This window comes from Neoarthrinium moseri (assembly GCF_022829205.1).
Source record: "Neoarthrinium moseri strain CBS 164.80 chromosome Unknown scaffold27_Wmoseri_CBS_16480, whole genome shotgun sequence".
Classification (NCBI taxonomy): domain Eukaryota; kingdom Fungi; phylum Ascomycota; class Sordariomycetes; order Amphisphaeriales; family Apiosporaceae; genus Neoarthrinium; species Neoarthrinium moseri.
The window spans coordinates 268,387-289,305 of NW_026055141.1; the positions used below are offsets into that span (position 1 = coordinate 268,387).

At 53.6% G+C, this 20,919-nt stretch overlaps 7 protein-coding genes across 7 annotated transcripts; 2 read left to right on the forward strand and 5 right to left on the reverse strand.

The window, feature by feature from the left end:
* Positions 1-2,948: 2,948 nt before the first annotated feature.
* Positions 2,949-4,039, reverse strand: JN550_007240 (uncharacterized protein; the record flags this gene model as incomplete). Its single annotated transcript, XM_049319068.1, has 3 exons — positions 2,949-3,538; positions 3,595-3,804; positions 3,880-4,039. The coding sequence occupies 3 exons, from the start codon at positions 4,037-4,039 to the stop codon at positions 2,949-2,951; spliced, it is 960 nt and encodes a 319-aa protein (XP_049170814.1).
* An 845-nt stretch (positions 4,040-4,884) lies between these two features.
* JN550_007241 (uncharacterized protein) lies at positions 4,885-7,337 on the forward strand (the record flags this gene model as incomplete). Its single annotated transcript, XM_049319069.1, has 8 exons — positions 4,885-5,047; positions 5,142-5,222; positions 5,319-5,526; positions 5,590-6,389; positions 6,445-6,491; positions 6,552-6,670; positions 6,726-6,761; positions 6,821-7,337. 8 exons carry the CDS (start codon positions 4,885-4,887, stop codon positions 7,335-7,337), a joined length of 1,971 nt encoding a protein of 656 aa, XP_049170815.1.
* A 908-nt stretch (positions 7,338-8,245) lies between these two features.
* On the reverse strand, positions 8,246-11,206 carry JN550_007242 (uncharacterized protein; the record flags this gene model as incomplete). The annotated part of the gene is made up of 1 exon (XM_049319071.1): positions 8,246-11,206. The coding sequence occupies one exon, from the start codon at positions 11,204-11,206 to the stop codon at positions 8,246-8,248; it is 2,961 nt and encodes a 986-aa protein (XP_049170816.1).
* Positions 11,207-13,681: 2,475 nt separating this feature from the next.
* On the forward strand, positions 13,682-14,710 carry JN550_007243 (uncharacterized protein; the record flags this gene model as incomplete). Its single annotated transcript, XM_049319072.1, has 1 exon — positions 13,682-14,710. One exon carries the CDS (start codon positions 13,682-13,684, stop codon positions 14,708-14,710), a length of 1,029 nt encoding a protein of 342 aa, XP_049170817.1.
* Positions 14,711-14,876: 166 nt separating this feature from the next.
* Positions 14,877-15,347, reverse strand: JN550_007244 (uncharacterized protein; the record flags this gene model as incomplete). The annotated part of the gene is made up of 1 exon (XM_049319073.1): positions 14,877-15,347. The coding sequence occupies one exon, from the start codon at positions 15,345-15,347 to the stop codon at positions 14,877-14,879; it is 471 nt and encodes a 156-aa protein (XP_049170818.1).
* Positions 15,348-15,566: 219 nt separating this feature from the next.
* On the reverse strand, positions 15,567-15,899 carry JN550_007245 (uncharacterized protein; the record flags this gene model as incomplete). The annotated part of the gene is made up of 1 exon (XM_049319074.1): positions 15,567-15,899. One exon carries the CDS (start codon positions 15,897-15,899, stop codon positions 15,567-15,569), a length of 333 nt encoding a protein of 110 aa, XP_049170819.1.
* A 2,311-nt stretch (positions 15,900-18,210) lies between these two features.
* Positions 18,211-20,293, reverse strand: JN550_007246 (uncharacterized protein; the record flags this gene model as incomplete). Its single annotated transcript, XM_049319075.1, has 4 exons — positions 18,211-19,164; positions 19,225-19,518; positions 19,570-20,192; positions 20,245-20,293. The coding sequence occupies 4 exons, from the start codon at positions 20,291-20,293 to the stop codon at positions 18,211-18,213; spliced, it is 1,920 nt and encodes a 639-aa protein (XP_049170820.1).
* Positions 20,294-20,919: the final 626 nt, after the last annotated feature.

Consider the following 20,919-nt stretch of genomic DNA (forward strand, 5'->3'; position numbering starts at 1 on the left):
GACAGCCGACAAAGCTCAATGTTTGGCTCTGCTGTCTCTCAGAGCGCTGCTAGATATGCTCTGCCTCTTTGCCATCAGGCTGGCAGGCTGGATGGTATGCAGTAGCCCAGGGGTCAGATCAAAGTGCCAATCCAATTTGGCGTTCTCGTCGATATCCGCCGGGGTTGCATGCATGGATCAACTAATCCCTTCTCAGATGAGCCGAAGGCAGGCCAACCTCTCTGCTTGCTTGGACAAACTCAGAAGAAAAGAGGTTGGAGAAACTTGGTCGTCATTGGCGCGGGGTAGTATCGATGCCTCGATAGTATACTATTTTAGTCGACACTTCGTTAGCTTGCCAGGCTTGCCTGTTGGTTGAGATCTAAGGGACCCGTGCCTATACTGCACTATTTCCCATTCCGGCTCATCGTAGAAGCCGGATCCAGGAGCAGAGGACCCTGTGACCCGGGGATTCCTTTGGGTGGATGAATAGAGTACCAGGTGCTCCGCTCCCTCGCTCCTTTCCACCTGCAGCGAGACCTTCTAGAAAACGCTGTTATCCTAGGCTTCGCATACCACCCAATGCCGAAGTGTTGACCCCCCTTGGAACTATTGCATGCCCTGGGCCATCAGACGAGTGCCGACTTCAAAACGAATAGTGTAGTGAATAGAGTTCTCTTGTCAGAACGCTCGCAAATGGAAGGCTGGCTGCCCCGGCTACGGCCCCGGGCTTGCCTTTCGGATCAAGCATCGAGCATGGACCAGCCAGGCGATCGCGAGGGCCCCCAAAGGTCCAGAAAAGGGTCCAGCTCCGTCCTTCCAGGGAAAGCTTCGCAGGTAGTCGTCGATAGACACCGCCACACCGCTGTTTATGCAGAGAAGTATTCCCAGCACTGTGTTTTAGTTGAAAGCTGGGCGCGGTTCAGGTGTGCCCATCCCCACAGTTTCCAGCGCAGCGGGCAGTTATGCAGCGAATTGTGCCTTGCGGTCCCACTCACACAGGGCACCTTAGTGGCAGGCTTGGGAGGGGGTTGAGGGAGCGGTCCTGCCCATCGAGACCCTGTCCCCGTTGTACTATGTGTTGGGCTGGGATTCTCCAGTCTCTCTCTGGCTCGGCGCGAGGGCACAGTCAGAAAGTACCTGCTGCATTGGAGGAGACTGGTGTCGGCGTCGTCGTAGTGTCACCTGACGGGTCAGCAGACCTGTGCCCGGCTAGCCGGCGCCCCTTACTGACACAGAATGCACCGCAGGGCCGAACCAGATGCAAGGGACTAGCCCGAGTAGCTGAGAAAGACAATAAGGCAGCCAGTCGGGCGGGTAGGTCATGCGAGGCCCAGCTGGTGGTCAATGGGTGCTGCCGGTGCCCGTTTGCCCCGTTGAGCATGCTGCCATTTGATAGACGATCGTCAACTGCGGCTGCGCGAGCGGTAAAAGCGGGTTGGGGTGAACCTTGAGAGACTGGTCCGTGCACGACGAGGTATTGAATGTATGTCAGAACGGGACCCAAGCGGGAAGATCTCGGAAGAATTCTGGGCGACAGCCTCGATCCCGAGGACGCCCGTCCATCTAACGGCTGGGCCCGCCGGCTTCGTCATAGCCTTCGGCGGAGGCTCGCTCTCGCCGGATGCAGGGTCGCACTTCTGCGTGTGATGGCATAGATGAAGGCATGATCGCGAAGTTTGGACGGTGGTGTGAGATGGCACGATCACTGACCCAGCGGTCGTCGCCGGACCACCACTCTACCGAGCGTTTTAGCTGGCAATGAGGGTTTCGACGAGCATCCCATCAGGGTCATGGCATGTCCGTGGCCGAGTAAAGCGCCACAAGGAAAGTCGGCAGATGTCAGATACCACGCTGCCACGGCCCAGAACCGTACCGAGTCAGATAGTAAGGTTTATGGCCTCACAATGACTATAGAGCAACAGCCAGAGGATAAGCTGCAAATGTATGGAACTGCTTACTTTGCCCTTGAAGCTAGATGAAGGCTGCTTGCAATTGATGTGCCTCGCTCTTAGTGTCGTCTTTAGATGGGAATGATTAAGAGTCTCAGTGTTGGGATTGGTCGGTCCATGGGACTCTTCATAACCAGGAATTCAAGTTGGACTTTTATATAGTATACTAAATCTACTTGGAGGGGCGTTTGCACTTTCACTTGGATAGACAGACATAAATACTCTACTGCGCAGGGGTCTGCCAATGTTTATAGTCACTGGGATAGTATAATCGTAAGTCGGTCTCGATATCGCATGTGAACCTGCTCTTGTAGCATAGGCATAAATAAGTCTGGAGCCATCATCCACATACTTTCGCAGCGTTGAAAAATTCCACTTCGAGACGGTACGGTCGTTATATCATTGTCGTCGTCAATGTATCATGCTACGTGAACAAAAATGCAGCCGCTAATAAACCAAACCCAACGCCTTAATCGCTATGATGATGCTGTGATACTCTTGTGAAGCCCATGAGTAATTTCACACCGCGGCATGTCTCCTAGGGCATGATGATCTCCCCGGGACGGAGCCCATTGCGGGCTGTTTCCATCTTAGGGACGTGTGTCCTCCAAACCGTGAGCCTCATTATGGTAACCACTGGATGCTGTCAGTCCGTTTCTCTTCATCACATATCATCTCAAACCATCCGTGTTGATAATTTGTACGCGGGTCTGTGGCGCAGGCTGGATTCAATGAAACGTGATGCTGGCCGGCTTGCGGGCCAGCAGCCCGACCGGCAACTTGCATGTCTGGTCGCTGTAGATGAGGGCTTTGACAATCAATTTGCTGCAGTTGTAGTTGTTCTTGTCCGGGATAAGCTCCCTGATAACTTGGGTTCAGTGGATTGAGCAGTTGAGGCGCCAGCCTGCGGGCGGCGAGCGATCTGAAAACCCCCTGCCCATATGATCTCGTTGACCTCCCTTCACCTGGCCAGTGGATTGCTTCTCCAAGACCACTCGGCGGTGACTAGAAGCCGCTCTAGGCCTTGTCGAGTCCCCGAGCCTTGACGAAGCGGTTTATCTGGTCCCTGGTTGCTTTGTCGTTGTACTGTTCGTGCGCCTCGTAGAAGGATATGAGCTCCTGTGTGCAGTCGACCATGCCTTCGATATCAACGTTACTCTCGGCAAGGAAAGCCGCGTAGCGCTGGAGCTTGCCCACCCTCGCCTCATTCGTTTTACTCTCCTTCTCCGCCGCCCCACCAGGGGTAGTCTGCCCGCTGCCCAAGCCGGATCCAAGGCCTCTCGCCCCTTGTGCTTGTGCAAGAGCTGCCTGTGCCGCAGCCATGCCGGCAGCTTGGCTTCCTGGCACAGGATTGGGCCGGAGAACAAGAGCAAGCAGGATAGCCGTAAGAGCGATGATATGAGGCGCGTACAGGAGGGGGAGGTCGGTCATGTAATGGTCGTTTATGATGGACCAGGAGAGGCTAATCTCGTCTTGTGAGAGGTAGAAGTCGGATTGCAGGGTGGTGAGGGTTTTGTACGGTTGATGTAGAATCAGCTGAGAGCTCATCTCGGAGATGAGAAAGAACTCGCACTCGCCCAACCTCGAGATGTCTAGCGTCAGAAAGTCTGTCACAGGGCGGTTAGTCCTCTGGGCCTCGGAATATCTGTTGTGGGCAAGTTACCTGGCCAGAGGGAGCGGGCCTCCTGAACCACAAGCCTAATGTGTTGAGGGGTCTCTTCCATCTTGCATGCCAGATAGAGCGCCGTCGCTATGACGAGGTACGGATTCGTTCGCCTGATCTCGACCTTTGTGTAGAACCGCTTGATGTACATCTGTGCCGTCGCCATGGCCTGCTGGCGGATGACCAGCCTCTTGCCCAGCCGATTGACCTCTGTTGGGATGTACCAGTCAGCACAGCACAGCTCAGCCACGCAGGCCCAGCGGCCGGGGGAGGATGGCAACTTACGCTGGTTGAAGTAGATGCTCAGGTGCCTCCATTCGGGCAAGGGGAACATCTGCACGAGGCCTTGGTCTTCCTCCCGGAGCTTGCCGCGAATCTGCTCGAGCTCATCTTTGGAGAATATCCAGAAGCGGCGCTGCGTCGACTGCCAGAAGCTGGCGGCCATAGTGTAGGTAGAATGGGGAGGCGCCTGTGTGCAATGGCACCGCGGCGGAAGAACAGAGGCTAGACCAAATCCTTGAGTCGCATTGGTACCACACGTAGTGAGCAGAGCATTGGCGCAAAGGTGTGCTGGATGCCGTCCCTGCTGACTTGTGCTCCTGCGAACCTGACCTGACCTGACCTGACCTGAGCTGACCGGAAGAGCACAAGGCTGAGCTGTAGGACGGTGGACGGGCGGATGGGTGGGTGGTGGGTGGCACCCAGGGCGGGAAGGCTGACCACTGGGAGGGCGGCTGATTGCACTTACAGTCTTGTCACAGAGCCGGCAGACCTCTGGCCGACCAACGACGTGCCGCGGCGGGTGTATCGCTTTCATGGCTTATCGGCAGGCCCCCTTATCGTGGGAGAAGCTCCCGCTTCGGGCTTAGCGGCCCCAGATATGACGAAGGGGGGGCCGCTGCCAATTGGATTTTCCTGCTGCAGACAGCTGAGCGAGACAAGACACGCAGGAGGAACATCCTTGCATGGGACGAGCGAGCTCTGGTTCTGGTCCTGGTTCTGGTTCTCATCCCGTCCAACCGTCACCCGTCACATCTGCTGCGTGTCCGCGTCCGACCCGAAGCCCTGCACGCCGACGTCAACCTGTGTTCCTCCGACTTTCACACTCGCTCGCCCGGGCGCCTTGCAACAGCCAGCCCCAACGCAGCTCGATGAGCGCCGTCCAGCGCCAGCGCGACGCACGACTCCGACTCCATTTGCCCGCTGCTCCCGCCGTCAGGTCATCAGCTATGCCGCTTTCGTAACCACGCGCCCAGACTCCTGTGATCGCCTGCCGCATGATCTTCGACCATGAAGATCACGGACGTGGTCTCAGAGCTCGAGATGCAGATGGACGAGACACAAAACCAGAGGGACGCCCGCGTCGAGGCCCTGTGGAAGCGCCTCGACTACCAGCGCAAGGGCGAATTGGATTGGAAGGCCCTGCAGCGCGGCCTCAAGAAGATCGACCATCGTAAGTCGAGCCCTCATCCACCCCGGCCCAGCTGAGCTCTCTACTATATCTGGCTGCTCCCATTGCGCGATATATAACTGACATCTCGCCACAGCTCTCAAGAACGCCGACGACCTGCTCAAGAACATCATCCAGGTTGTCGACACCAACGGAGACGGCAAGATTCAATATGAAGGTTGGCCACGTCCTTGCCCCGCTGTTTATAGCCTTGCGCATTTCCGTGATTCGCCGTCGCCCGCCGGTCTGGCTTGCTGACACTGTCGTGACACAGAGTTCAGAGTCTTTGTCGAGGCGGCCGAGCGCCAGTTGTTCCTCCTCTTCAAGTCGATAGACCGTGACAACGACGGAAGGCTCGACAAGCACGAGCTTCAGTCGGCCTTCCAGCGTGCTGGTCTGGCCGTGCCAATGCGCCGGCTGGGCACCTTCTTTGAGGACATCGACATGAACAACGACGGCTACATCAGCTTTGATGAGTGGAGGTAAGCACCCAAGAATTCCATCACCACCGACTCAACGACTGACAGTGTCCTCTCTCTTTTTAGAAATTTTCTGCTTTTTATGCCCAGTCAAGATGCTTCTGCTACGTTGCGCACAGTCTTTACGTTCTACTCGGACATTGTGACCGTCAATTCAGAGGGTGACTCCATTTTTAATGATGATACTCTTCAAGGTTTAGGTACGACCATAAACTCTCTTATCTCAGCTCTCTTTGGTTCAATCATCAGACTTGCCTCCCCGTTGGATCACCAGGAAGGTCGGACCGGGGCGGATCCGCGGGCACAACCACTCTCCACGTCGGACCGGTCTTCGCATGCTGCGGCAGATTCCGACGCCACAACGAGGCAAGCAACATCAACCACTCATCGACAAGCGGTATCACAACTTGACGGCACGGGCTACGGCGGTGACCATCTTGAAGAGTTTAGCAGGCAGCAGTACGCCCAAGCGGCTAGGACAACCAATGCCGCCTTGCGGGGCGCAATCCACCATCCTCACGCCACCACGACGACGGCGTCAAGCAAACCCACTCCGCAAGGCTCTGAGATTGAAACTGAACTGAGTGAGGAGGTCAATGGCAAGGAAAATCCGCTGATCAAGTACCTCCCCGATGTAGGCTACTTTGTCGCCGGTGCTGTCGCGGGAGGTATTTCACGTACCGCTACTGCTCCTCTCGACCGATTGAAGGTTTACCTTCTGGTCAACACGAAGACCACGAACCATGCCGCAATCGACGCCGCCAAGAAGGGCCGCCCTTTGGAGGCCCTCAAGAACGGTTCTCGGTCCTTCTTCGTAGCTTGCAAAGAACTCTACTGCACCGGAGGCGTGAGAGGGCTGTTTGCTGGTAAGCCTCCGTTCTGCGAACAACTGATGTATCGCGCAGCACTAAACCGTGTTAGGCAATGGGCTCAATGTCATCAAGATCATGCCGGAAACCGCCATAAGGGTAAGACGATGCGATTTATGTGCTGTCTCTGCAAGGTCCAGTGAGCTAATCTCTCTCTAGTTTGGGGCTTACGAAGCCGCAAAGAAAACGCTGGCTGGGCTAGAGGGTCACAGCGATACTCATCACATCAACCCCATTAGTAAATTCGTTGCTGGTGGCCTTGCCGGCATGACCGCACAGTACGTTGGATCAGATGTATGTTGCGCCGGGATATCCCACTAATGGTGTTTGCAGGTTCTTCGTGTACCCGTTGGACACACTAAAATTTCGGTATGCTCTCCTCACACTTGTCCTCTATTCCACGGCCACCAAGCTCACGAAATATCTAGACTACAATCAAACTACGTTGCCGGAGGCGAGCGTGGCTTCCCTTTGCTTGTGCACACAGCCAAGAAGATGGGTGCCGACGGTGGATTTAGGGCGTACTACCGTGGTGTCACCATGGGCCTGATTGGAATGTTCCCCTATTCAGCCATTGACATGGGCACATTCGAGTTCCTCAAATCATACTACGTGACCTACCAGGCAAAACGTCTTGGCATTCACGAAGAAGATATACAACCTTCCAGCACCATCACGGGCATCATGGGAGCATCTTCAGGCGCCTTTGGTGCGTCCGTAGTCTACCCACTCAACGTGTTGAGGACTCGACTGCAGACTCAGGGCACCAGCATGCATCCTGCACGCTACACTGGCATCTGGGACGTCGCGCAGAAGACGCTGAAGAACGAGGGTCCCCGCGGATTCTATAAAGGCCTGATGCCGAACCTCCTCAAGGTCGCGCCCGCGCTTAGTATCACGTGGATCGTGTACGAGAAGGCTAAGACCATCATGAACCTGCATTGAAAGAGGCGAAACAGAGCCTCATAGCCACCGACTGTTCTTGGAGACGAAGGATGGAGAGAGGAAAAGAGAGTGAGAGACGAAGCCAAGAGGACTTTTGGATGTGAGAAAAGGAGAAGAAGAGGCCTTGGGCCGACAAGAGTATGCCAGGCGAGGGAAAAGGAGGGCGAGCCTGGTATTTGTCACCAGATGGACGTTATACTCGCCGCATTTTTTGACTGCATTGGATCGGCGTATGGACAGGCAAAAAACAAACAGAAGCTCACTCGGATTTTTCGCCTGAGATTTTAGATGTGTCAGCGGAGTGGCCGCCTCTCGACTGGTAGACAGATGGAGCACGAAAGATAAATCAAGAAAGATGATACCCTTTTAAATCAGGAATCGCGAATCCTGCCGTAGCTGTGCCTGCTGCTGGGTGACATGCCGGTCGTGGTCTCTGGACAACATTCCTTCGCTGGAAAAAAGTGGCAAGTAAGTACATGTGAATAGGGTCGGTCAAGAGCTCTCAAAAATGGCAGAGCACGCATGATTTGGTGACAAACAAAAATCCACAGCACAGCATCGACGAGAGCAGCGGGAAAGGAAGCTTGAAATCATTGTGTCGTTATTGACGCCAATCTTCTGTTGGGGCCTTTGTCTCTACCTAATTATACCATGATGCCCCCTTGGCCAGGTCGGGGCGACTCTGACCTGGCGCCACTTGCACCTATCTCGACACTCAAAACCAGGATGTCATCTGATGGGGTATTCAACTCTCTTGCTCCAGATTGCCTCCTATGGCCCCCTGTCCGTACCAACTGCCAAAGAAAGAAAGAGGCGCTTGTATGCGATGGACTTCCCTGAACTCCAAACTCCAAACTGTTCCAAACCTATTCCTACACGCCGTCTATTTCGTCAACTGGTGGAACGAATCACAAATCGGAAAGATCAAATGAGCCGTGGAATCCACCATTCAGGATGGCCCCGGCGATGCGTCGTCGCTGCATGCGCATTTGACTTTCTGTGCAATCGCTTGGGTCGATGCCCATGGCCAGGAGTATTGAGTTGGTGATGGTCCACACTCCGCAGTCATAGCCATTTGTTTGTGTGGTGACCGTGAAAGAGACACGCTTCCACTCTTCACGATGGTAATTTTTACCGAGAAAGTCTGCCATCCATTCGTGTAGCAGCTCGAGCCGGTCGTCATGAGGATTGTGAAACGAGTCCACATATGCAATCTCCCGACGCTGAGGTCTAATCATGGCAAATGTCCAATGGTGATGCGCATTGACAGGGATCAGTATCGACTCAACCTCGAGGAAGTTCTCTGGACTCAGGCCCCAGACACGCTTGGTCGTTCGCGGGTATGCCTGGACCTTGTTGGTTTGTTTTTTCTTTTCGGCAAGGTCGGTGAAGAAGAATGTATTAAATGCCACACATTTGGGAGCCCCCTTCTTGAGGGTGATGCCTGCCGCCTTGTTGATATAAGCAGCCCCATGTTGCATAGCTGCGGTGATAGAGTTGTCATTGAGCCATTCTCCGTGTTTCATGAGTATCTTAAAATCACCACGGCTGACGTCGATGACCTCAGGACCGCCCGACTTCACAGGCCGTGTGCCAGGATCCGCTAACGCGTCAACTTTTCGCTCCCAATCGCGGCTCAGTGAAGTGATCCAGGGCGTCCTGGACTTGCGCAAGCCGAGCGCTGCAAGCTGAGCTTGCTCGGCGGCAAGGCGGGCGCTTTCTGCCCTAGTATACTCGGCTAGAATCTGTGCTTGCAGTGCCTCGTCCTTAGCACGACTGCGAGCCAAGTATTCCTTTTCAAGCTCGTCGACCTTGTCAGGGTTGGGATCAAGCTTCAGGTACTCAAGCCCAGGCAGCGAGAATTCGTCCTCCAAGTCAAACCAGTCCATGCGACTCTTCAAGCGAGGGTCCTTGTCCTTAACTCTGGCCCACCCTCGTAACTCCGCCATGGTCGGAGGTCGTCGCTCGCGGTCATACTCGAAGTATTTGTTGAAAAGCTCAGTATAGGTCCTTTTCGGAGATATAGGTAAGGGGGGAGGCAGATTCTGACGCGGTCTGCACCCGGGGCTCGGCTGAAGGTCATGCAGCCCCAATTCATGCATGGCTGCCGTCCCTTTCTCGAGAGTCTTTTCACGTAAATCAGAGGAGCTTGGTCTCGAGAGTCCTGAACGTGATGAGACTCTGGAGACTCTGGAAGTTCGTGAATCCTGCGACACTTCTGAAAGGTGCGAGCCTGAGTCTGAATGCTCCAAGGATTGTCGTCGTGAGGCCGATTCCTCTGAACCGTCATGATCCTTGGCCAGCGACTGGGAATCCTCCAGAAATGACTCACCACCAGATGTTTCCGCTTGGAATTCTTCGGAAACCAACTGCTCATCGATGGCCAGCTGCGTCTGGAATTCCTCGGAAGCGTCAGAAAGACTCTTTGCAGAGGACTGCGACGGAGTATCTGACAGCGCATCAGGTATCTCCTTGCGCTTCTGAAGTTCGACATGGTTGGAAGGTGATATGATCTGACCGGCTTCAGCTTCCAGATCTTCGTCTGTGATCTGGTCTTCAGACTCAGAGTCTGCAAATTGTGATTCGACATCTGCCTCGACAGCAGCCATGACCCCACCTAAATCAGGTTCTGTGTCCTCGGTCATGATGACTCTGTCCGAGTCTACCCCGGCTTGAGGCAGATCTGCAGCTTGATAGTCCTCGGGATCATCAATGTCCATGGGGTCAAAGTCGAGTTGCGGAGGTCCAGCGGTGGCTGTGATGTTAGCCGGAGGGCTGATAACACCGTTCGATGGCCGATAACTAAGCGTCCAATCGTCTTGCCTGGTTTCGTCTAGCTTGATGTCATCCTGCAGTGCTTGTTGCTCGGGTTCAGAATCCCCAAGACGTCGACGCTTAGCAGCTTGACCTTCGTCCTCCTGTGAAGCGATGTCGGTGCCAGCACTGGTAAGCGGGACCGCGGTGCGCGACGATACTCCCGGCAGGCGGGAAAATAGGTTGGTGATCCCGAATTGAATGCCGGTTTTGATGGATGCTGCGGTATTGAAGCAGATGGCGGATAGCTGCATGCCCAATGTGCTCGTTGTCGCTTTGGGGGGCTGTGGAGCAGGTTGCAGAGTTTGAGGACCCATAGGGTGAAGACTCGGTGGATGAAGAGGCGTTGATGAGGGCGGATGTTGGTACCCAAAAGGGGTGAGTGTTGAGGGTTCGGTTGGCCGTCGAGTAAAGGGGTTCAGGTCAGCAGATTGATACTGCTGGTGAGCGTAAGGGCTGATAGTTGTAGACTGAAAGCCCCCAAGGCGGGAAGACAGAGGTGTCACGTCAGGGAGGTGAGTGTGACGGATTGGTGTTGGTGTCTCAAGCTGGGACTGAGTGCAGCGATTGAGCACGGATGAAGATGCGAATAAAGGGGTTCCTGTGCGAGTGGTCTCTTGGACGTCAGAAGGAAAGGCCCCGGGGCTGTTCTGGGTAATCAGGTCGATGTCGAAGTCGGGGTTCTCCCGGTACAAGGGGATAGATGAAGTGTGGCCATCCGAGTCGGCAGCACATTCATCGCGTTGCTGTTGCGAGAAGCGTCGCTTTCGAATCGGGAGCGACTCGGGAGCGGGCTGCGGTGACGGCGTTGAGTCGGGCCAGACAACTTTACGCCTGGCGGGCAGTTGGATGCGGACAGAGTTAGGGTTAGGGGCTCGGAATCTGTTCCTTCCCCGGTAGGTTCGTAGCTCCTGGGGTGCGAAGCCGAAGGGCAGGGCTGGAGCTCCAACCTCAAGTGCCAAGCGGCGAGCCTTGACGTGGGCGCCTCTACGCGCGTGGAAGACACCTGGGTCTTCGCGATCTCCCTGGCTGGTAGGGCTGTCAGGGCTGTCCATGATGTCAGAAGGGTTCTCAGGAATTTGTGTCAAAGCAGGTAAGGGTCAGAAACGATGTGTTCTTGATGAAGATTTGTGGAAATTGCGATGTGGTGTGATGCGAGTGTTTGTGTGAATCGGCACCGACTGCAAACGCGACTCTTGCGATGTTGCACTGAGGAAGAAAAGGAAGGGAAGAAGAGAGCAGCACGACGCGTCAAGGCCAGAAAGTGGTTGTCCCCAATGGAACGACGCTCCTTGCCAGTGGAATAATCACTGTGACGCCACTGACGACCGACCGCTGGCAGGACAGGAAAGTACGACCCGGGTTCGTTTATGCCCCATGAGTGTCAGCAGAATAACCGCCACTGCGGTCGACACTGAACTGTGGCCATGCACAGCCGCCATCCAGTCCAGACGAGCCCTGCCATCGAATTCCTCGCGGGCCATAATCCGTGACGTTGTCCACCCAACCAGGACTGACTTGACTGTCGAGCCATTCCATGTCCACCATCCACAAACAGCAGCTTGAGTTTGTTCGCACCAGAGATGCGGGACAGTGCCCGACCACCAGCTGAGTATCCAGGCTGGCTGCTGCAGCCTCGGGTCCTGGCAAACCATTGTCGCCGCTCGTGCACAAAGCCAACTTCACGGCCTTCGCGCCAGCAACATCGCTCGAGGCCAGAGCCCGGCCTCATCGACAGCGCCGGTGGGCTGACCCGCGCAGACACTTTGTTGCCGGCGAGACCAGTCCGTTTTGATGGCTGCCGCGCACCATCCAGCGATGCGCGCTTGAGGTGCATGCGCTGCATCTATGCCATCGGCCGTACTCTCAATCACTAGCCCGCGGCAGGTGACTCTCCCAGCAATCTTGCAATAACCACACACGACCACCGGCCATCTTTGCATCCCATGTTCCATGCCTCTGGCCAGAGTCCAGTGCCACTCATCTCCTGTAACCTTGCGCTTTCGCCGAAACACATTCACATCTTGACCAGCATCGCGATGGGAGAGGGATAGGAATCACAGGATAGGAACAAAGGGAAGACGCAATCGTAATTCCAAAAGGAGACTCACGGATCTAGAAACTCTATGCGTGTACTATCGACTTGTCGCGTTATCAAGGAACGTCTCTGCCGTGACGACGAGAGCCCGTACAGGTAGTTAGGCCTCCGGTGGTTGGCCAGCGGGTCCGCAGGGGTGAGTGAAGTTGAGTAACCACGGCTGATGATGCCGCGATCAAATGTTGGACGTTTGGAAGGTTTTAGCCTCGAATTCGGCAAGCACGGGCCACAACTGCGAGCCCAGCCTCCGCAAGCAGAAAGCTTGGCGCTGCAAGCCGTCACCGTCACCGACTGATGTTTCCCCACATTCCAACGCCTCCTCGGCTCCCCAGCTGCCCGCCGACTGCACGGCTTGTCCGGCGGAGCTGCTGAATGATGCCTGTTCCTGAATAGCTGCACCTGGAGGAGAGGAGGAACAGTTGTGGATACAGCATCCACCAAGGATGCCCTGTCCACTCACAATCGGGAGCTTTGGGATAGACTTCACTTGCGAATCACTCTGAGACTTATGCAGCTCTATCGCAAGACCACCAGGCCGCATCTAAAACAGACGCATGTAACACGGGTAGTTGATGCAAATGTTCATGTCCTTAGCCGCGTTTTCAAGATTCCCATAACCTATGCTGATTTTGTCTTGGTTCTGACTTGAGACCGCAAATAAGCAAGCAAACTTGAGACCTGGGTTTTGGATAGCCGTTTTGCCAAGCGAATGGATACATTAGTCTTCTACTGGCTGGGGTTGCCGACCATCGAAAAGCTCGTAAGTACCCTGTAGACTTCTCTCGGAGAGTTCTCAGTATCCGTATACGCCTGCATTGTAGTGTCGAAAATATAGTATTGATGCGGTAAAGTCTCCCCGTAGCCGGGACGTGCAGCAAGGGCTAAGCACTGCCTCCCTTGACCCCTCAGTCTACGGCGCAGTCTTCGAAGATAGCAAAATCGAGGACTGACTATAAAGTTGGACAGAGGATGCCCCGAGTTAGACTGCTTTGATCGAGACTTTTCCATCGTGCTACCAAGATTTGGCGAGACATTTTTTGTGATCGATGCGCCCGTTGATGTAGAATCGAAATCCAAGTTTGGGAAGAGCAGCATGGAAAATATCGACAAGATCTACGATGATGCTGTTGCATCAGGCCTGTTACCTGGCTTTTCGCTAGCAGCAGAAGACAGAGAAGGCAAGCATCCTCGATTATTCGATTGACCACAAAATTACCTGCATTTCCTCTGGTTTTGTGACTTCAATTCTATCATGTCTGAAATGGCGACCGTCCAAAATCCGGCCAGATTCTGCGATCGGATTTGAGAACACTAAACTAATGCTGGGTACCCGGTAGGAAATGTGATCTACTCGAGATCTTCGGGCAGAGTCTCTCTCAAAGACAACGACGAGCGTCCTTTTACGGCTTCCTCGGTTTGCGCGATTGCCTCGATGAGCAAGCTCGTTACCTCCGTGGCCGTGCTGCAAGCCGTCGAAGACGGGATTCTGGACTTAGACGCAGACGTGAAGCCATTGCTGCCCCGGATAGGGGAGTATGGCATCATCAGCGGCTTCGACGATGATAGTAACTCTGCGCAGTTCACGGCTAACTCTCAACCCATTTCTCTTCGCATGTTGCTCTCGCACACGTCAGGCCACGAATACGACTGGCTCAATCCACCTCTAGGCAAGTGGCGGGCGTCGCGCAACGAGGAGCCATGGACCGGCCCGACCGTCGAGCACAAGTCTGTCCTGCCTCTCGTCTTTGAGCCCGGGACCTCTTTTGCTTACGGAGCCGGGCACGACTGGGCTGGCAAGCTTCTCGAGGTCGCTGCGAACACCACTCTAGAGAAGTTTATGCATGAGCGAATATGGATCCCACTTGGAATCGAGGACGAGATCAGTTTTCACCCTGAGACTAAAGAAGGCATGAAGGCAAGGATGGCTCATCTTAGTTCATTGAACGAAAAAGGCGAGCCGCCAGCTGTTGATGCTCCCACATTCGATATCCTCTTTGGAGGTACTGATTGTCTTGGCGGAGCCGGTCTCTTCGCGTCCCAGAAGGGATATCAGTCCTTCCTTTCCGCGGTTCTCCGTCGTGATCCCAAGATTTTGAAACCAGAGTCGTATACAGAGCTCTTCCGGCCGCAGCTCGACGAAAAATGTGAGCAGGCGTTCAACGATTATGTAGCACTCTCTCCCGCGCACACCATGTTCCTGGGCCTTGGGATCCCGACCACGGTCAGAAAGACATGGTGTTTTGCAGGTATGGTGGCAAAGCAGGGTCAAGAAGGCAGATTCCGGCCAGGAACAACTCTTTGGGCTGGAGTTCCATGTGCTGTTTGGTTCATTGACCATGAGGCTGGTATATGTGGGACAGCCATGTGCCAAATCCTCCCTCCCATGCACCCTGCAGTGGTGGCTCTGCATGAGAAATTTCAGAGTGCTGTCTTTGCAGAGGTTAGTAGCAAGGCCAAATAGAAGTCAGATGGAACCGTTTTATTAATGGACCGAATCGAAAAAATACTGGCATTACCTAAAAATATCGATAAAACCACAAGTAGAATAGCAGACTAATTCGCCTGACTAACCATCTTCTCTAGAGTGAGCAACAAACCATAATGACGCATCCCGCCAAGTGCTGCATTTAGTCCTCGCTCAAAAAGTCCTTGATATTGTTCTCGCACCAGTGGAGATATTCTCTCGCTCTCCCCGAACCGCCCTCCTCGACAGACCTCAACGCCAGGATAAGATCTTGTCGCTGCCCAGAGTGCCATCTCCCGTCGCAAATGGCATAGCGACCTGCCATGCTGTCCTCTATAGCAATGGACTCGGAGAAAGCCATCCACAGATATGTATTCGCCCCGTTAACAGGATCTCTGAGTATAGGCCAGAGAACATAGTAAAGGAGGCTGGGCGTATGCTGCCAAATGTTGGTATTATAGTTGCCTGGGTTTCCGGCCAAATGGACGATACCTTTCCCTCCGGTTTGGCTCTGTGCGAGTTGAGATGCCAGCAACCAGTTGGCTGCCTTAGACGAGGAATAAAGCTCATTTTCATCTTTGATACTCGTGGAATCCCGCAATTTCTCCTGCATACCATGCTTCGGCGACATCATTTCAACTAATATCGAGGCTGGCCAAATTACACGCAAGCTATTTTTTGGATTCAATTAAGCCGTTTTGGTTAGAATAGGCGTGAGAAGTCGTGTCAACAGATACGCGCCAGGGGAATTGACGACAAAGTGATATTCGTGTTCCCAGCGGCTAGCGGGGGCATTCTTCAGGGCACCGGTCCCTGCGTTGTTAAACAAGACGTCTAGTCTCCCATCTGGGCCTTATAGTTCCAAGAACTGCTGAGCAGCTGCCTTGACCGTGGAAAAATCCAACAAATCCAGATGCAGGAACATCAGACTTCCAGTCGAGTATTCGGTGTTAGAGTTGTGTGCTCTTATCTTGGCCATGGCTTCTTCGGCGCGACCCTTTGAACGAGTCAGGATGTATACTTTGCCGCCTAACCCGTAGAAAATGCGCGAGAGTTCATAGCCTAGGCCGGATGAGCGACCTGTCACAATGAACACTCTGCCCGCCTGACTGGGCAGGTTACGTTCCGTGAGTGGCGCGCCGTTGCGAGGCGGGAAGATTTGTGTCCATATCGCACCGAAATACATATTAGTCCAAAAAAGATGAAAAGACAAAGCTCACTTTAAGTGCGATAGAAGTCGCGTGTAGCTTGGAATTGAGCTCCTCGTGCTGAACGGGCCGCACGGGCTGAAAAATCGGGGAGGAGAATGGAACTACGGCAGAGACGGTGATCTTGAAAACTAAGATTTACAACAGACTTCAGCGGCCCGAACGAATGATAGGCTTTGTCACTGTTCGAAATCATTGCCATGGCCGTCCCAGTAGACCCTGGCTCATCCCTTGCATACCCGTCCGCTGTTGGTCCGGCACAGTGGCCGCTGATTGGCCGCTTCCTCCCGGAGAATGCTGAAACCCAGAATTAGACATTTTCGATTCCAGTGCGATGCAGTTGGCGAATATTGTGTATGTCTGTTAGATTCAATCATGCCGTTTCACCAATCCTGAAATGTACACAATGTTGTGTACAAAAGGAGCAAGTCATGCACCTCTGGGTACAGCCTTGCTCCGTGCTTTAGTCTCACAATAAGCGTTACCTACTTTGAATCATCAGCGCAGATTTCTACTTCCAGGGCGCTTGGCTATAACTATAGGACGGGGGATTGTGCCTCTATCCTCAGCATAGACCACATGTCGTCAAACACCGAATACCATCAGATAAGACAAGACCCGGAACCCGTGACTAACGGACTTATCTGGAGCACTTGTGCCGTCGCAACCATCTTCCTCTCCGTCAGAATATGGACAAAGATTGCTAAGTCTAATGGCTTATGGTGGGACGATGCCTTTCTTGTTGCTAGCTGGGTGAGCATCTTATGTCCATGAACCGTCTCAAAAGCTAGCGCCTCTGACAAATACCCTTACCAAAGGCCGCCGTGGTAGTCGGTAACATTCTCGCGACCTACATGCTCGCTCTCGGATGGGGCAGCGGGCCGATGGTGCTACCGCAGACGGGGTTGTTATACTCGTTACAAGCGTTAGCCGGCTGCCTGGCGCTGGATTGGTCCAAGACATCTTGGGCTGTGACTTTGCTTCGGCTGACAGAAGGCCCCAGACGGCATTTGGTGTGGTTTGCTATCGTATCTACTAATGCAATGTCTGTGGCTTTGGCGGTTTCGACATTCGCTAAGGCCTGCGGTGCTTCTGACATTGGCGTCTCTCCTCAGCTGCCAGGACCCTGCTGGCCGTATTCTGCGGGAACAGCAATTGTTGCCGTAGCAGCTGGTATGGAAATAATCTTTGCTAAGTCTAATTGGGAACGATTGCACAGAACTAAACTGTCATAGGCTACTCGTCTTTAATGGATTTTATGTTGGCAGTTTTGCCCTGGTTCATTGTTCAGAAGCTTCGGTTGCCTAGTCGAGAAAAATATACCGTAAGTCTGTTGTTGCTCAATGCTAAACTGTCTTTCAATTATATATTGGTTCATTACTTCTTAAGAAATCTTCGTTGGATCCACTATATACGTTTGAAGTTGGCTGATATTGCCTTAGCTGTCTCTTGCCATGAGCCTTGGTGTCGTGTAAGTCTTTCGACTATCTTACTACAAACGGTGCCTAACCTAGGGTTTGAACGAATCAGTGCTGGCGCAATAGCTATATCACGGTTGGTGAGAATCACCAAAATGCCACTTGACGCAAACATTTGGTGTAAGCAAGCCTTCAAGCCCAGTGGAACCTAGTCTAAACACATTCCCAGATAATCTTACGGTCATTGTGCTTCTCGGACAAGTAGAGCCTGCTGTGTCGATTATAGCTGCCTCAATCCCCTGTCTCCGAGTATTGCTCCGAGATGCTAGGGTAGCAATGAGGGTGTCGCAGCAAATCACAGCCGTGCCTCGAGATTCGCTCCCGTCCGATTGGTCGGACGGCCGGCCATGGAAGGAGACGTCCTTGGTGGCGTTGAGTGAACCGGTGCAGGAAATAAGCCATAGAGGCAGTGCGCATATGTGGAGTCCAAATTCTGCCAATGGCGTTATTGCATTGCCCCCAAGGGCAATTCTACAAACAAAGGAGTTCACGGTTGAACGCAGCGCTAGGTGGTTGAATCGAACAGTGAGGGAGACGCGATAGGGCAATGCAGACTGAATTCGAATTTAGCTTTTGCCAATTAGTACCTCTCAAGTCATGAACTTCCCAATCTCAGACGGAAGTTCTGTTCGCTCGTGATTGATTCTGAATTAAACGGAAACATTTGTCATAATAGCATATTTAAATATCTATAACATCATAAACTGCGACAGATGCTCGCTCAATTGACCCTGCCCGCTACTAATGAGATGCAATCGAGGCTTACACCTCACAGAGAACCGCCCAATTATCACTTTCATGAGCCCGTTTTTCATAGCTGAGAGCGTGCCTCGCCCAGCTTCTTCGTAGTGAAGGACGAGAAGTACTCGTTGAGGGCATCAACGGTACCGCTTCCCTCGACCAAGCTTGCGACCACGCCAACGTAGCCGTCGGGGCGGACAACGACGACACCACCCTTCTCCTCGTCCAGACCCATCTTTGCGTGGGCTGCGGCCGTCGCGTTCGGTACTTGGCGATCCCACTTATCGTCTGCATAAACGAGGTCCCTGTAGCGGGCGAGCAACTCGGGTAAATCTCGCGAGATCTCGACACTGGAACGCTTGGCAGAGAAGATTGTGGCGATAGTGAAGAACAAGCTGTGGGGGTTCAGGTGGTCGTGATGCGAGACAGCGCTAAGATCAGAGCGCTGGTAGGCGCCGTAGAACGAGCGCTTGTCACTCAAATTCTTCGCGAAGTCCTTCAAAGCCTGTCCGGTAACAGAGGGCTTGCCGGCAAAGACGTAGATTCTGAACGAGCCATTGAGAGGGATCTCCTGCTCGAGATGAACAACGTTCGCGTCGACAACTCGGGTGACGTTGGCGTTGATCATGATACGACCAGTTCTCAGCTTTGTACCCTTGGGGTGGATCAAAGGCGATTTTGCAGAGTGTTCGGGTGACCAGTTGAGAGAGTTGGGGCCATAGGCTACTCCGTACCCACTCGTGAACTCACAAGACTCCTTGAACGTTCGGATGAAGTCATTATCATCAGCCTGGTCTTTTGACTGCCCGGATGCTGCCTCGACAGTATCAGCTGAAGGCTTTGTCGAGAAGAGCTTGGCATATCTGTTGTCGAAGTCGAGAAGACTCTCTGCCACGGACTTCCGTTCAGGTTCGTAAGTCGTTAGCAGAGCTCTGTCTGCAAGACCTCCTTCTACAGCGTGGATTTTCCAAGCAAGGTTCAATGCGTCCAAGAACGCAGTGTTCATTCCCTGACCTGCCTTGGGCTGTTCGGTTTTGTCAGTAGCTTTTCTAAGAAGCGGTAGTTCGGGGATTTGGAGTCTTACACTGTGCGTGTGGCAAGCATCACCACCTAGGAATACCCGGTGGTCCAAGGTGTACTTATCCGAGATACCCTGGCCAATGGGGTAGACAGAATACCATTCAACTCGCTCCCATTCGATGCTGTACGGCTGCAGGATGCGCTTGGCGGACTCTTGCACCTCTTCTGTCGTTGCGGTTTTCCGAGGGTTGAAATCCGGGTCTGTGGAGGAAGCGATTTGAATGTAAAGGCGGACCATGTTGTCTTCTCGGGGAATAACCATGATCGAACCATGCTCCGAATGGATGGTGCATTTCATCTTTCCACATGTTAGATGCGACAGTTTCAAAGGGGCAGCGCGAGCTCATACCTTGATGTCGGGGAAGTCGGTCTTCACCACACCGTCCATAACACCCCACACGTGAGCGATCGGGTCCTTGTGTGTAATGCCGATTTTCAACTGCTCTCTCACGAATGATCGAGCTCCCTCACCACCGAATAGGTACTTTGCACGGACGGTCTCCTCTGCAGTGCCGTCCACGTGCTTGAGGTTCACCTCCACGGGGTATTCCGGGTTCTCCTTCTCATCCGTCTTGAAGCCAGTGATAGTCCATGGTCTCTGGATCTTGGTGTTGTTCTTCTCAAGATCGGAGATGAACACCCGCTCAATCAGACCTTGGTGCAAAAGGGTGGTGAACGGATACCTGGCGTCAATGAAGCTGGGGCAACTGGCCCAAGTGCCAGTCCTGATGATGCCGTTGCCATTCTTCGGTGGATCCCAGAAAGCCACTTCGTACACTCTCGCCGGCTTGTGGGCCATGATGGCAGACTTGAGCCCCATGTTGCGGAGCAGATCTAGAGATCTCGGCTGAATACCGTCCGCCCGCCCAGTTGGCGTAGGCTCAGATCTGTTATCGATGTGCTTGATTCTGTAACCCCATCTGGCCAAGCAGGTGGACAGCATGAGTCCTACCGGACCAGCTCCCACAATGACTGAGAGATGTTAGTGCCTCTGCCAGGCGTCGATATACCGATGCATTCTTACCAATGTCATAGTAGGGTGAGTCCAGCTTCTTAGCCGGTTGAGTCTCCATGGTGGCGGGTTTGAATGTGAGGTGACAACGTTCTGGGGGGATCAAGTCTGAGAATATAGATGAATTCAATGACGTTGTCTCAATGGATGAATGGATAGAACAGCGGCAAAGAGTCGGCCGTGGAGCCGTTGAAGCGACTTTAAGCGAAAGAAATCTATTGGGTATCTCCTCCAATGTGTGAATCAGGACTCAAAACCCCTGATAGGACAAGTATATCAACATCGGTTGCAGCAGAGGTCTGGAACCAGGCCCTTATTTATGAGCAGTAGAGCGACCCGAAGGACAAACCGAGCTGGGATCCGAAAAGTGACGAAGTAATCGACCAGTGTTCTGGGTCTGCACCGGCTTAGATTTCGGGATTCGTAAAGCAGCAACCCCATCCAAGCGGGCGGCGCAGAGCAATACAAAGCTGGGGTATCTATGGGGCAGCGGACCCAAGACCGAGGGCGAGCTCCACTGCAGAGCGCGCGCACGCAAATAATCGCCAGCATTTTGTCGCGAAGCGGTGCCCATTCGCGCTTAGCGGCCATGGTTCATTGCCCCAGATGATGCCCGGGACATCGACACGGGAATGGGGAGCGGGGCCCCGGCGGGGTGCTCACGGCTCAGAATATCGGGAAGTGAGA